Here is a 13,597-nt window from a genome sequence, read left to right as displayed (position 1 = left end):
ATGATTTTAAAGAACGTTATGGAATGTATAACATTTGATAACAGATTTATATTGGGAAATTCTATATGTTAAGAATGAGCTGTTAGGCATTTTGAAGAAGAAAAACATTGTATACATGTATTAGTCATATTGATAAATAAATGAGAGTAAAAAGGCATAGAATCTTGATTATAGGATGAATAATAATGTATTATAAAGATAATTAAAGATTGGCTTTTGAAATTATAATTTAATCTACAGAGAGGTGACTGCTGGTGAATTTTATTCCTAATTCACACTAAACTCGGTACTTTAAAAGATAAACTTTTCCTTTTAGGAAAAAAATAATTTGACTATTCTAATATTACTTCAAAACTTTTTTGACAGTAACTAATTTGCTTTAGATCCTCATTCTTGAAAATAATTTTGTATCCAATAAGCTGTACTTCCTAAAGAAATTCCAAATTATCTCTCTTTTAATATGTTAGTTACCTTGTTCTCAGCCTGCCTGTTCTATTTCTTTTCATGAACGAACTTAATGCAACAAGGTAAGAGTCCTTTCTTACTGTTCTGTGTTGAATCTCCCTGTTCACACCTTGAAATTCAGACTTGCCTTCTGCATTCTTTCTGAAGTCTCTTCCTTCTACCCTTTATTTCTTCCATTTCTTGTCATCTTTCTTTTCTTCTCATTTGCTGCATGATTGTATTTTTGCTTGTCTTAGTGTCACTGTTTTGGATTCTTTCAACATGATGCTTTCACTCCCTTTACTCATTAAAATAAAATTATGGATAATTCTTTTAGAAGACTTTTCTAAAAACTTTTCCTAGAAATATTTGAGAACATTTTAGATACTTACTCTCAAAGTTCCAGTTTAATTTAAAAGTGGAAAAACTCTTAAAATTTTAGTAGAAGTATTTGTGATATTGCATCTATTATATATCATGGGTCTCTCACTCTTGATGGCACTGTCAAGTTGATTCAACAGATAATTTGTAATTAAATGGAAGTATTAAAGCATGCATATTATTCAAACGATTATGATGTTCATCATTAGGTGTGGCAAAAATAGCTGCATTTTGCAAGTTTTTAAATTCAATATAAAGAATTATTTAATTTGGCAAATTAAGTAATGTTATACCAAAAATATTGAAATGACAATAAATCAGTTTCAAAAGCAAGATGCCACAGCTTAACAATGCTCATAAAGTTTATTTAGAGAATATAAAATGTGGCTTACTATTCACTGTATGTCAAGCCTCATGGATGAAGTATGGTGCCTGATGCTAATCAGATTAAAGGACCTCCAGTGCTCGAACTGTGTTGTGGATTATACTTACATTGCTTATGGTTTTTTCCCCCTCTCTTTGCCCGTATTAGCAATCTGCTTTTGTACTTTGACATCCAGGATTTCCCTAGTGAATTTTGTCACAGAAAAAAGAGAATCATCAATATCGCAGTTAAACTTGACTTTCAAAGCTAATAGTATCTCATTTGGGGGCTCAAATTTAATAAATTTTCTTTGATTCTGGGTGAGTTTTTAAACATCAAACAATGAATTGGCCAGGGTGCAGTAAAATATTTAGATCTATTGACTGTGGTTCAGAAGGGTAGAAGGCAAAACACTAGTGGTTTGATGTTGATAAATTCTCAGAACCTTAATCCACGTTAATGTTTTCTTTTATCTGAGTGCACATTGGTGACAAAAAAAGCAAGAGAAGGTATTCATACATGTAAAATATAAAACCTAAAACAAATGTATTTGTAAAATACGATTTATTTTGTTATGCTAAGTAAGTTTAACAGCATTCTTATCCTGAGTGAAGACTCTGGAGAGTGTTTGTTGCAGATAAATATACATTGTGAATTGAGACTCCAGCATGCATGTGGTACTCACATCATTATAAAAATTACATCATAGTGTATGTTTTACAGCATACACTTTGACATTCTCTTATTGACAGAAAGTCTTCAGATCAGCTTGGGACATATAAGGATTTTTATGCCCATAGATTAGCGTGAACAGTTAAAGATGCCGTTATATGTTTGTGTGTGTTTGCTGGCTTAAAGAAACTCAATAGAGTTTGATAGTTTTGTGAAATGTATGTATATCCTAAGGAACTAATTAATATAATAAAAATAATTCAAACAGTTTTACAAGCTTCCCAAGTAGACTAGAAAAATGGAGGAGAAATTTTCTATCTTATATTTTTGCCAAGTTATATTTGAAGTTGCTTGGATAAAACTAGAGATAGAAATATATTTATTTGAGCAATTATTGCAATTTTTATAGTTAACCTTGTTTTTAACCTTTGCTGTCTGATAAAAAACTTTTTGTTCTGTGGCACTGAGCTAATTGTATAATATTTATTAAGTATATGGTAGCAAATAGATAAAATTTTAAAACCTGTTCCAAGCATAAGGAAAGTTAGAAAATATGCCTATGTATTGAAAACTCCTATTATTAAACTATATGATTAAAATGAGAGATTTTTGTTCTTAAATGCAAACGAAACTATGGAATTCTTAAGGCTTTTACTAAGTTTGGAAATTAAAAACCAAAATATCTGTTTTTGAATGTTTCCATTTATATTATGTAAGGAATATTTTCTCATTTTTCCAGAAGGTGGCAGTGTGATATCAACTGCATGTGATTCCATACTGACTAGAGAATTGGTGTTTTTCCCATATCGGTGATGTGTTTGTATTGTTGCTTTCCGAATACTTAAAATAGAGTACAAATACTACTGATTTTATCTGTTGTATTGTTTAGAAATTGTGTGACTGTGTTGGTTTATATGTATTTAATCATTAAGACTCAAGTTTAATAAAATCCTGCAATTCTAGAAGAGTGAAAAGGGCAAACAAACCTCTTTCTTGTATATTTTTAAGTCTCCTTTTGTGTTGAGTATATTTGTTTTGATTCTAGAGTACATGTTATTGAAGTTTTCTTTTCAAAGACTAGTACCTAATAACTATCTTGTCCAATATGTGTCAGTTCATATCAGTTAAACACCACATGTTACTAAGCAGGTGATAATGATTAGGAGATGGCTGTTGTTTTTGATTTTGTGAATGTTTTTTCTTTTCTTCCTTTTTAGGGTGGAACTGTGAAAAAATAATTCAAAACCTCTTGATCAGAAGAGCTCTAGTGACTCTTCTTCCCCTCCCTCATTTCAAGCAGGAGGATGCTTTTTCTTCTTAACATTCTCCCCCAGCACTCTGAATTAGAGATTTATTTGCAACGAAAAATCAATTAGTCCTAAATTTATTCATGGATTTCAGGTCCAGCGATCAATGCAAGTCCACTCAGTGGGCTCAAGGGGACCCAGTTCATCCCAGTTAATGTGTCTGAAGGGGAATTACCATTGATGCTGTTTTTTTCCCTTTAGGTCAGAGATCAGATCTCGCTGTCATGGTCTGCGGCAAGTAGGAATGACTTCACCCTGCAGCTACCCAAACTGCACCTGGAGACCTTTGCAATGGAGGGGCTCAAGGGCGGGCCAGAGGTGGTAGCATGCCAGGTTAGAGTCTAAATAACATTGTTTGCTACTGAGACATATAGAAAAATAAATTGCACTAACCGGAGAGAATGAAAGCCTCAAAGTATTGTGAATAATTTAAAGGAGATGCAAATAGATGTTTCTTCATTTTTCTTCTATCATGTAACAATATACTTTACAAAATATTGTTTTTTTCTTTAAAGCCTAGAACTAGCCTATTAAAATAATCCAGAAAAGTGTTTTTACCAAGGAAAAATGTGTTTTATGGCAAAGTACAGTATTAAAAGAAAATACTTTCCTATCAGCAGAGGACAATAAGACACTAGGCTGTTACCTCTTTAAGCAAGTCTCAATTTGTTGCTTTTATTGTTTGAAAATAAGTAATTTTAGAAAAAAATAAAAAATAAAATAATAAATCACTTTAGATGTAAACATCAAAAGAGATACCTGAAATATCTCAATATTAATTCCAAAATATATCCAACATTTCTTATGAAGTAATTTAATTTCAGCAAAGCTTAAACTTATCTGTGTTTTCTATTGAAGAGTATTTTACCCTTTAATATTTAGTTTTAATGAACATTGTAAGATGTGCAAATTGGGTCATTTCATTTATAAAACTTAAAATATCAAATCATAAGACTTCAAATAACTTTAAAGTACACTAATAAACTTATTTTTAGAAACATTCATTTTTGGATGCTGTAGGTATCCTTCTATTTTATGTCACTCTTGTATTAATATTATTGTGATCAATTTTTTTCTTAAGGTTATTTTTCTTAATCTGACAAAATGAAATTCAGTGTGTCCTTTTAATGCCCAAAACCTTCATTAAAAAAAGAAAACTATCAATGTTATGTAAATTATAGGAAGCATGATATTTCAAAAGAGACTGTCCTTGTTCAGTAGCACTCTATTTTTTAGTGTATTTAAAAGGAGAAATATCTCTTAAAACTTAGTGTGTCTTTCACATGTTGAGATTTAAAATAATCTTTTTCATTCTTTAGTTTATAACCCTGTGGAATTTTAATTTTATAGAAAATTAATGTCAGTGTGTGTGGAGCAATGTTAATTTTTTATATGCTCCATATCCTAATTTAATTTGTTATTAGTACCAAATTAATGCTCTACAAGGAAAAAAATACTCATTGCTTCTTTCATTAGATTGTCCAATATGTCTAAAACATATATAATTATAAAAGTAAGCATAAAATATTTTTCTTCTCTGTTTTAGGGTAGAATGCTGTACTGTTATTTAAGATGAGATTTAAAATGTGTATTTTAAATTTGATTGTCAGTATTTATGAATTCATCATAACTATGAATACAGTCTGATTTGAGATTTTTCTAGTGGTTGTAAAATAATCTTTTACTTGGCTATTTCAATTCAGAATCTCACAAGGCTTAATATTTGTCGTAATTTACAAGTAAAGACTTCCTCAAAACTAGATGTTGGTGATTTGGAGAGGTTGATTCCCCAAAATGCCCTTTTTGGGGGTTATGATATCTGGGAACAGCAAGAAGGAAATGTAGAGACCCACAGTTTAAACTACTGTCTTTTCCAGGTTCTAATAAAAATATTAGATTCCCACCTAGATAAGTTCCATTGACATGCTGTAATATATATTGTAGTTTAGTAGTATACATCATAGTTGGAAAATTAGGAGACATTAGTGATAATAATAGTACCTACAATTTCAGCGAACACTCAACTATGTACCAGGTACCATGCTTAGCTCTTTGAATATATCATCTTATTTAATTCTCACAATGAGCCTGTCAAATAAATGGCACTATCTCCATTTTACACTTCACCACCACCACCACAACAAACACAACGGGTAACTCCTCAGATCAACAGCAAGGAAAAGGCAGAGCCAAGAGCCTGGATTTAAGTATAATAGTATTCGACTGCTAAGCTGAATTAATAAATCTGATACTAAAAAAATGTAGACACATATGTTACATGGTAAGAGTAAAACCTTAGATATCTATAATGGAATTTTTCTTCCATTTGTAAAAAATTAGGCATCTATGTATGATATAGATCATAGTTTATGCTGTATTGTAGACTAATTATGGGCTAATAGTATGAAACTCTAATTTCACCTTTTTTTTGCAGTATAAAAATATGTGCATTTATGCTAAGTGTGGCTACTGACTTAGGAATTCAGTAGTTGTTTAACTTTGTACTCTAACTCTGTACTGATGAAGTGGACTATTCAGAGTTCTCAACCTTTGATTATGAGGAGAGGATCACTCAGCAGGGTGTGGTGGTATATGAACCATTTGCCCAACTTACTCAGCTGTCATTTATAGAAGTAGGAGCTGAAGTTTTCTGTCTTTTTCAATGGGGGCAAACTTTATTATAGGTATAATCCTGAATGGAAAGAGACCAGTGAGCATTATTACTGAGTGAAGAGGATGAGTGGAGTACCTTTGTTCTCTGAACCTGGAAGAGCATGTGACTGATGCTTTTCTATGGAGAAAACCTCAGTTCAGCTTGTTTCTGAGATCTGCTAGCTTTCCCCTCCAATTTCCTTAGCTGAAACAAACAAACAAACAAACAAAAATTAATGCTACTGATCCCCGAGACTTGCAGTGGGATTGAATACAGCAGTGGATGTAAAGTGTAGTACAGTGCCTAGCCTAGAGAAAGCAGACAATGCAGGGTGGCTGTTGTTATTGCAGCCATTATAAGGCCCTTGTAAAGATGAAGTAAGCAACAGTAGCTTGTTTTCATTACTTTTAAGGTGTGTGTATGTTTTATTTTGAGGAATCGTTATTTAAGATCTTTTTTTTCTGTATCTTTCCATTTAGTTTTTTCACCCTTCCCTGTTTCTTCAAAAACTTTAAATAATTTTGATCAAGCACAGCCTACCATAGCTTTGTATTTACTTTTCCATGGCATAGGATGTTCCAATGAGGCCATGTCTCCAGTGAAACCTTTCGTTTAAGTTCCTGTAGCAAATTTAAACCTATACTAGTGTTTTATCTTCCAAATAACAGCAAATAGGCTTTCATTATAATAGTGAGAAGAATAAAAACACCCCTATTAGACCAATTAGCTTTAAATGAAAAGTCCAGTGTAGTGTGAATGCAGATAACTTTGCAATAAAAAAGATTCTACTTATACTTTATAAAGATAATACCTATTATTCATTATCTTATACTCTGAATTACAATTTTTCAATAATTTTGATATGTACTATTGGTAATAACTGGCAAATATTAGTAGGCATCCAGTAAATATTTGTGTTTTCATTTCGATTCAGTAGTAAACAATAAATAATAATTAAACAGTAACAATAGCTAATATTTGTTGAGTGCACAAAAATCAATCCAAGATGGATAAAAGACTTAAATGTAAAACCTAAAACTATAAAAACCCTGGAAGCCAACCTAGGCAATACCATTCTGGACATAGGAACCGGCAAAGATTTCATGATGAAGATGACAAAAGCAATTGCAACAAAGACAAAAAATGACAAATGGGATCAAATTAAATTTAAGAGCTTCTGTACAGCAAAAGAAACTATCAACAGAGTAAACAGACAACCTACAGAATGGGGAAAAATATTGCAAACTGTGCATCTGATGAAAGTTTAATGTCCACCACCTATAAGGAACTTAAATTTACGAGAAAAAACCAACCCCATTAAAAAGTGGGCACAGGATATGAACACATACTTTTCAAAAGAAGACATACACACAAGTTAACAGGCGTATGAAAAAAAAAACTTAACAACATTGCTGATCATTAGAGAGATGCAAATCAAAACCACAATGAGATACCATCTCACACCAGTCAAAATGGCTATTATTAAAAAGTCAAAAAATAACAGATGCTGATGAGGTTGTGGAGAAAAGGGAATGCTTATACACTGTTGGTGGGAGTGTAAATTAGTTCAGCCCTAGTGGAAAGCAGTGTGGCAATTCCTCAAAAAGCTGAAAACAGAACTACCATTTGACCTAGCACTCCCATTACTGAGTATGTACCCAAAGGAAAACAAATTGTTCTACCATAAAGACACATGCAGGCATATGTTCACTGTAGCACTATTCACAATAGCAAAACATGGAATCAACCTAAATGTCCATCCATGGTAGAATGGATAAAGAAAATATGGTACATATAAACCATGGAATACTATACAACCATGAAAAGAACGAGATCATGTTTTTTGTGGGAACATGGATAAAGCTGGAGGCGATCACCCTCAGCAATCTAACACAGGAACAGAAAACCAAACACCACATGTTCTTGTAAGTGGGAGCTAAATGATGAGAACACATGGACACAAAGAGGGGAACAATTGGGGCCTTGAGTCTGGAGGGTGTGGGAGAAGGGAGAGGATCAGAAAAAATAACTATTGAGAACTAGGCTTAGTACCTGGGTGACAAAGTAATCTGTACAACAAACCATTGTGACATGAGTTTACCTATATAACAAGCCTGCATATTTACCTCTAAACCTAAAATAAAAGTGAAAAAAAATCATTTGAAGTTCTGCCATTCAGACACAGCCAATGTTAACATTTTGGTATATATTCCTCTAGTTATTTTTTAGCCATAAATACAAACTCACATGCACATATTATTTATATTTAATACACCTATATATATTTAAACAACAATTGGGCCATACAGTTTTTTTCACTTTTTTTCCTTTTTGTTGGTATGTAATAGTTGTACATGTTTTGGAGGCACATGTGATATTTTGATACCTATATACAATGTGCAATGATCAATCAGGGTAATTTGGTTATCTGTCCCCTCGAATGTTTTTCTTTATGTTGGGCATATTACAGTTCTTCTCTTCTAGCTATTTTGAAATATACAGTAAATTATTGTTAATTATAATTTCCCTATTATACTATTGAATATTAGAACTTATACCTTCTAGCTAACTATTTTTGTACTCTTTAACCAACTTCTCTTGGGCTATACTATTTGTATGCATTTTTTTTTAAACCTAATAACATGATATCTTTCTTGTCAGTAATTACAGATTTATGTAATTATTTTTGGTAGCTGAGTTGTGCTCTGCTACATGGCTCTACCACAGTATATTTTATCAGTTTTCTGTTGATGGATATTTGAAGTTATTTTGAGTTTTTGGTTATTATGAATAAGATGGTAATTAATATCCTCTTGCATACATCTTTTCATTATTCTCTTTTTTCCCCTGGAATAAATTAGTAGAATGATTGCATCAAATATTATGTATACTCTAAGGCTTTTAATACACATTCTCCAGTTGCCCCTGAAAAAGATAAGATGGTTCCACTTTACCCCCTGCAAGACTTCTATTAGCCCTTTAATTTTCTTTTTAAAGTGTCGTTCTTTAATTTCTGATAATAGAAGAAAGTTTTTTTCTCTTTTTATAATTTTGGTCTTCCCTGAATTTGCAGACATCCGTTCTTACTAGGTCCTTATTTTACACAGAGTTGCTAGGTTTTAGTCTAAGAGATTCTCCTTGGTGAAGTAAAGAGGATACATTTTGTGGCAGCTGCTTGTCTCACAGATTTTCTGTTTCATTGCTTTCTAAGTCCATGACTGTGCTTTGAATGTTTGAGATTATTGGAATTGGTAAGTGACATCATTTTAATAGTAAGTTATCAAAAAGATTTTGGATTATCCAAAGTTGTTGTCTATAGGAGTTTGTGCAATTCTCTTTATTCTCTTAAATTTTTTACTTGCCAATTGATAAATTGTAGTTGTGTATATTTACATGGTACAGAGTGATCTTATGGCTTATGAATACAATGTGCAATAATTAAATCATGCTAATGAACATATCTGTCACTTCCAATTCTCTCTCTCTCTTTTTTGTTTTTTTGAGACGGAGTCTCTCTGTTGCCCAGGCTGGAGTGCAGTGGCGTGATCTCGGCTCACTCCAGCCTCCCGCTCCCGGGTTCAAGCGAATTTCCTGCCTCAGACTCCTGAGTAGCTGGGACTGCAGGCATGTGCCACCATGCCCGCCTAATTGTTTTTTTTTTTTTTTTTTTTTTTGTAATTTTAGCAGAGACGAGGTTTCACCGTGTTGGCCAGGCTGGTCTCGAACTCCTGACCTCAAGTGATTCACCCGCCTCAGCCTCCCAAAGTGCTGGGATTACAGGCATGAGCCACCACACCCAGCCCAAAATAAAAATATCTTTTACATTGAAAAATATTAAATAATTTTTTAATTGGGTCGTGGAATCGAAAATAATGTTGGAATGTCACCTTCTTCAAAGGTTTGTAAATACTACCCAGAGAAGAGCTATTTATTAGGGAAATACAATTAGCTGGCAAAGTCATATAGTTCATCTGAGAATAAACGAATTTGATGGAAAAATACCATCCTTTGTCTCATCTAGCTACTTGACAGGTATAGACTCTAGTTCTTCAGAATGTAAATTGTGCCAATGAGCAATCTAAATGTCCTAGATATGGGGCCTAACTTGAATGTGAATATAAGAAGTAGTGAATTTGGTGCTTTTTTTGGTTGTTGTTGACAGTAGGAAGAGTTTGCTACTTGGTAGTTGAAATTTTAGAATTCTACTCTGAAGATTTCATATTGCACAAGTAGAACTAAAATTTCTTCAAAATTTCCTTAGTAGAGCTCTAAGCAATGCTAAACAAAACAAAGTATTACAAGAAATGAAATACTAAGGTGCGTAGAAGAACTTACTATTTTTCTCTTTTTGTTTCTTTTTCTCATTAAGAAATTTGATGCATAATAGATGTACATGGTTTTAGGGTACATGTGATAATTTAATACATTCATATAATTTGTAAAGTTCAAATCAGTGTGCTTGGGATGTAGATCCATCACCTTAAATATTTGTCTTTTCTTTATATTAGAACCATTCAAATTCTTCTAGCTATTTAAAAATACAAAATAGATTATTGTAAACTGTAGTTACCCTACTGATCTAACACTAGGTCTTATTATTTCTATCACACCATATATTTGTACCCATTAATCAACTTCTCTTCATCCCCTTCTCAACCACTACCCTTCCTGGCCTCTGGTAACCACCAATCTATATATCTTCATGAGAGTCACCTTTTTAGCTCCCACATATGAGTCAGAACATGCAATATTTGTCTTTCTGTGCTTGGCTTATTTCATTTAATGACCTGCAGTTCTATCTGTGTTGCTGCAAATGATAAGATTTCATTCCTAATTCATTGTGTATATCTATATCGCATTTTCTTTATTCATTTATTAATGGCCACTTAGGCTGGTTCCACATTTTGGCTGTTGTGAATAATGCTGCAGTAAAAATAGGAGTACAGATGCCTTGTGATGTATTTCTTTCTTTTGTACACATATGCAGTAGTGGAGTTACTGGATCATGTGGTAGTTCTATTTTTAGTTTTTTGAGGAAACGCCATACTGTTCTCCATAGTGCCTTACTAATATACATTTTCCCTAATAGTGTGTGAGGATTCTCCTTTCTCCATATTTTTACTGGCATCCATTATTGCCTGTCTTTTTAATATAAATTTTAACCGGGGTGAGATGATAGCTCATTGTGGTTTTGATTTGCATTTCTGTGATAGTTAATGTTGTTGAGTATTCTTTTCATATACTGTTGACCATTTGTATGTTTTCTTTTGAGAAATACCTATTCAGATCTTTTTGCCACTTTTAAATTAAATTATTTGTTATTTTGCTATTGAGTTGTTTGAGCTCCTTGCATATTCTGGTTGTTAATCCCTTGTCAGATGGACAATTTGCGAGTGTATTCTCCCATGCTGTGGGTTGTCTCTTCACTTTGTTGATTGCTTCCTTTGCTGTGCAGAAGCTTTTTAACTTGATGTAATCCCATTTTTCTATTTTTGGCTTGGTTGTCTGTGTTTTTAAAGTCTTTAAAAAAAAAATCTTTGCCCAGATCAGTGTCCTGGAGTGTTTCCCCAGTGTTTAGAAAAACTTATTTTAAGGGCTTGTTGCAAAGTGAGATAACAATAATGATCTTAGTTTTAATTCAATATCAATACAAATAGCATTTAAACGTTGGTTATAGTCATTGTGAGTTATGCCTTGTCGTCCTCAATCTATATCTTCTCCTAAGATTTTAGTGTTTCATGACTGGGAAAACTGCTTGATAATTAGCTTTGCATATCAGCTATTACTAGAGCAGTTTTGGTATTATCCCATAAGTCTTTTCACCATCCTTTTCTCCCATTATTCCTCCTTCTCTTTCTGTGCCTGTTGTCTGATTTCTAGGTTTTTTATTTGTTTGTTTGATGGTGGTGGAGGAGGGATGCATCAGATTTTTAGGACAGAATCTTGAGGGTAAAAATATAAAATTATACTCTTTTTGTTCAGATATTTTACCAGCCGATAAAAGCCAGCCTGCCTGCCTGCCTTCCTTCCTTCCTTCCTGGCTGCCTTCCTCCCCTCCCGTCCCCTCCCTCCTCTCCCCTCCCCTCCCCTTCCTTTTTTTTTGAGACAGGATCTTGCTCTGTTGCTCAGGTTAGAGCGCAGTGGTGTGATCATAGCTCACTGCAGTCTCAAATGCCAGGGCTCAAGCAATCTTCCTGCCTCAGCCTGCTGAGTACCTAGGACCACAGGTGTGCACCACCATGCCCAGGTAATATTTTTAATTTTTTGTAGATAATATTTTATTTTTAAATTTTTTTGTAGAAACACAGTCTCGCTATGCTGCCCAGACTGGTCTGAAACTCCTGGCCTCAAGCTATCCTCCCATCTCAGCCTCCCAAAGTATTGGGATTACCAGCATTAGCCACCATGGCTGGCTCTTTTATTTTAAAAGATTTATTGTGATAAGGTATTTTCTGTATATCCATTATTAAAACATAGTCTTGCACACTAAGGTAGTACCTTCTGTCTCTCAACTCCTTCTGATAGGTAGAAGGAGTTCTATAAAGTTTTCTTTTTAATACTAGCAGATGAGATATCTTACATCTTGCATCCTGGGTTGTATTTCAGACCAGTGTGTTTGTTTCTTGTTTTATCTTGTTGAGATTTTTATCTCTCTTTGCCTTTTAAAAAGGACAAGATGACATTTAAGGGCAAGTAATTGCATCCGTGTAAAGCTTCTGCTACAGTTTTAAAGAATCTTATAACTTTGTACTCCTTAAGTCAGCTTAATGTATGTATGAATTATATACCTTGTGGGAATGATCTGGTATAACTGATCTGAACTGAGATTAAGGAAAATCTGGTAGGACTTCTTTAAAAACAAGGTAGAGTTATAAATTCATTTTTCTAGTTTTGTTGTTTATTATTTTCTTAATAGGAAAGAATAATTAGGAAGGAAATAAAATCATAGCAGAATCAGTATTACAGAAGGTTGAAGCAGTTATGCAACTTTGCTAGAAAGTAGTAGGACTGGCAGTAAAGCAGTTGAAATCCTTCCCCCTGTAGACACAAATTACACCAGTAGCAGGGATTCTCATTATTTTATACAATTGTTTTCTTTTTGTGTCTATGTGGAATACAACATTGTCTTTTCTTGTGAAGGGTGAGTATGTATTACAATTCTTGTGGTAGCACTGGATAGAATTCCAGTGCTACTGGAGTTCTATCCTAGAATCACTATTTTCTGTGACCCCTTGACCCTGAATTCTTCCAGCATGTCAGTTTCCTCATCAGTAAAATGGAGGTGATATTACCTGGTCTGGTGCATCTTTGGGTGATTATGAGGATCCTATAACATATATGAAAGAACTGAGAAAATTAAATAGCACTAATGTTTTTGAAATAATTTTTCTTTAAATATTTGGCATACAAACATCCCTTGGTCAGGTATATATAGATTGCTTAGTTTTCAATTTCAGGTTAATATTTTTACCCCTTTAAAAGACAAGAAAGTAAATCAGATTATATGGAAATTGGCAACCATAAGTCTGTGCAATTTACTGTATGTCATTGAGTTATGTTGATTAGAATGGGAATTACTTTCTTAACAGCATAGTGTTTGGAAAAGTTGAAATAATTTCATTTTCTGGGGAGGGAGTCAGCAGGGTAGTATTAGAAAAAGCCTGTGTGGAGAGTCAGAATGCCTGGATTGAAGTTCTGGCCCTGTAATTTAACCACCTCGGTAAGTCACTCAACAGCACACTGTTCCCTCATCTGTAAAAGGTGACAGTGACGCCA

At 33.3% G+C, this 13,597-nt stretch overlaps 1 protein-coding gene across 8 annotated transcripts in view; it reads left to right on the top strand.

Moving 5' to 3' along the window:
- Positions 1-13,597, top strand: part of CCDC171 (coiled-coil domain containing 171) — a 446,519-nt gene that overhangs the window by 342,871 nt on the left and 90,051 nt on the right. For 6 of the 8 annotated variants that reach the window (XM_055092101.2, XM_024930188.4, XM_055092102.2 and 3 more), the window contains one exon: positions 3,370-3,501. The exons of the other annotated variants lie outside the window; for them this stretch is intronic. In XM_055092101.2, coding sequence (XP_054948076.1) covers positions 3,370-3,501 — 132 coding nt within the window. The remainder of the gene's footprint in view (positions 1-3,369; positions 3,502-13,597) is intronic. 8 annotated transcript variants of the gene reach the window in all.

This window comes from Pan paniscus, chromosome 11, assembly GCF_029289425.2.
Source record: "Pan paniscus chromosome 11, NHGRI_mPanPan1-v2.0_pri, whole genome shotgun sequence".
Taxonomy (NCBI): Eukaryota; Metazoa; Chordata; class Mammalia; order Primates; family Hominidae; genus Pan; species Pan paniscus.
Note: the sequence above shows the minus strand (reverse complement) of the source record. Positions and strands in the feature narration are given on the sequence as shown.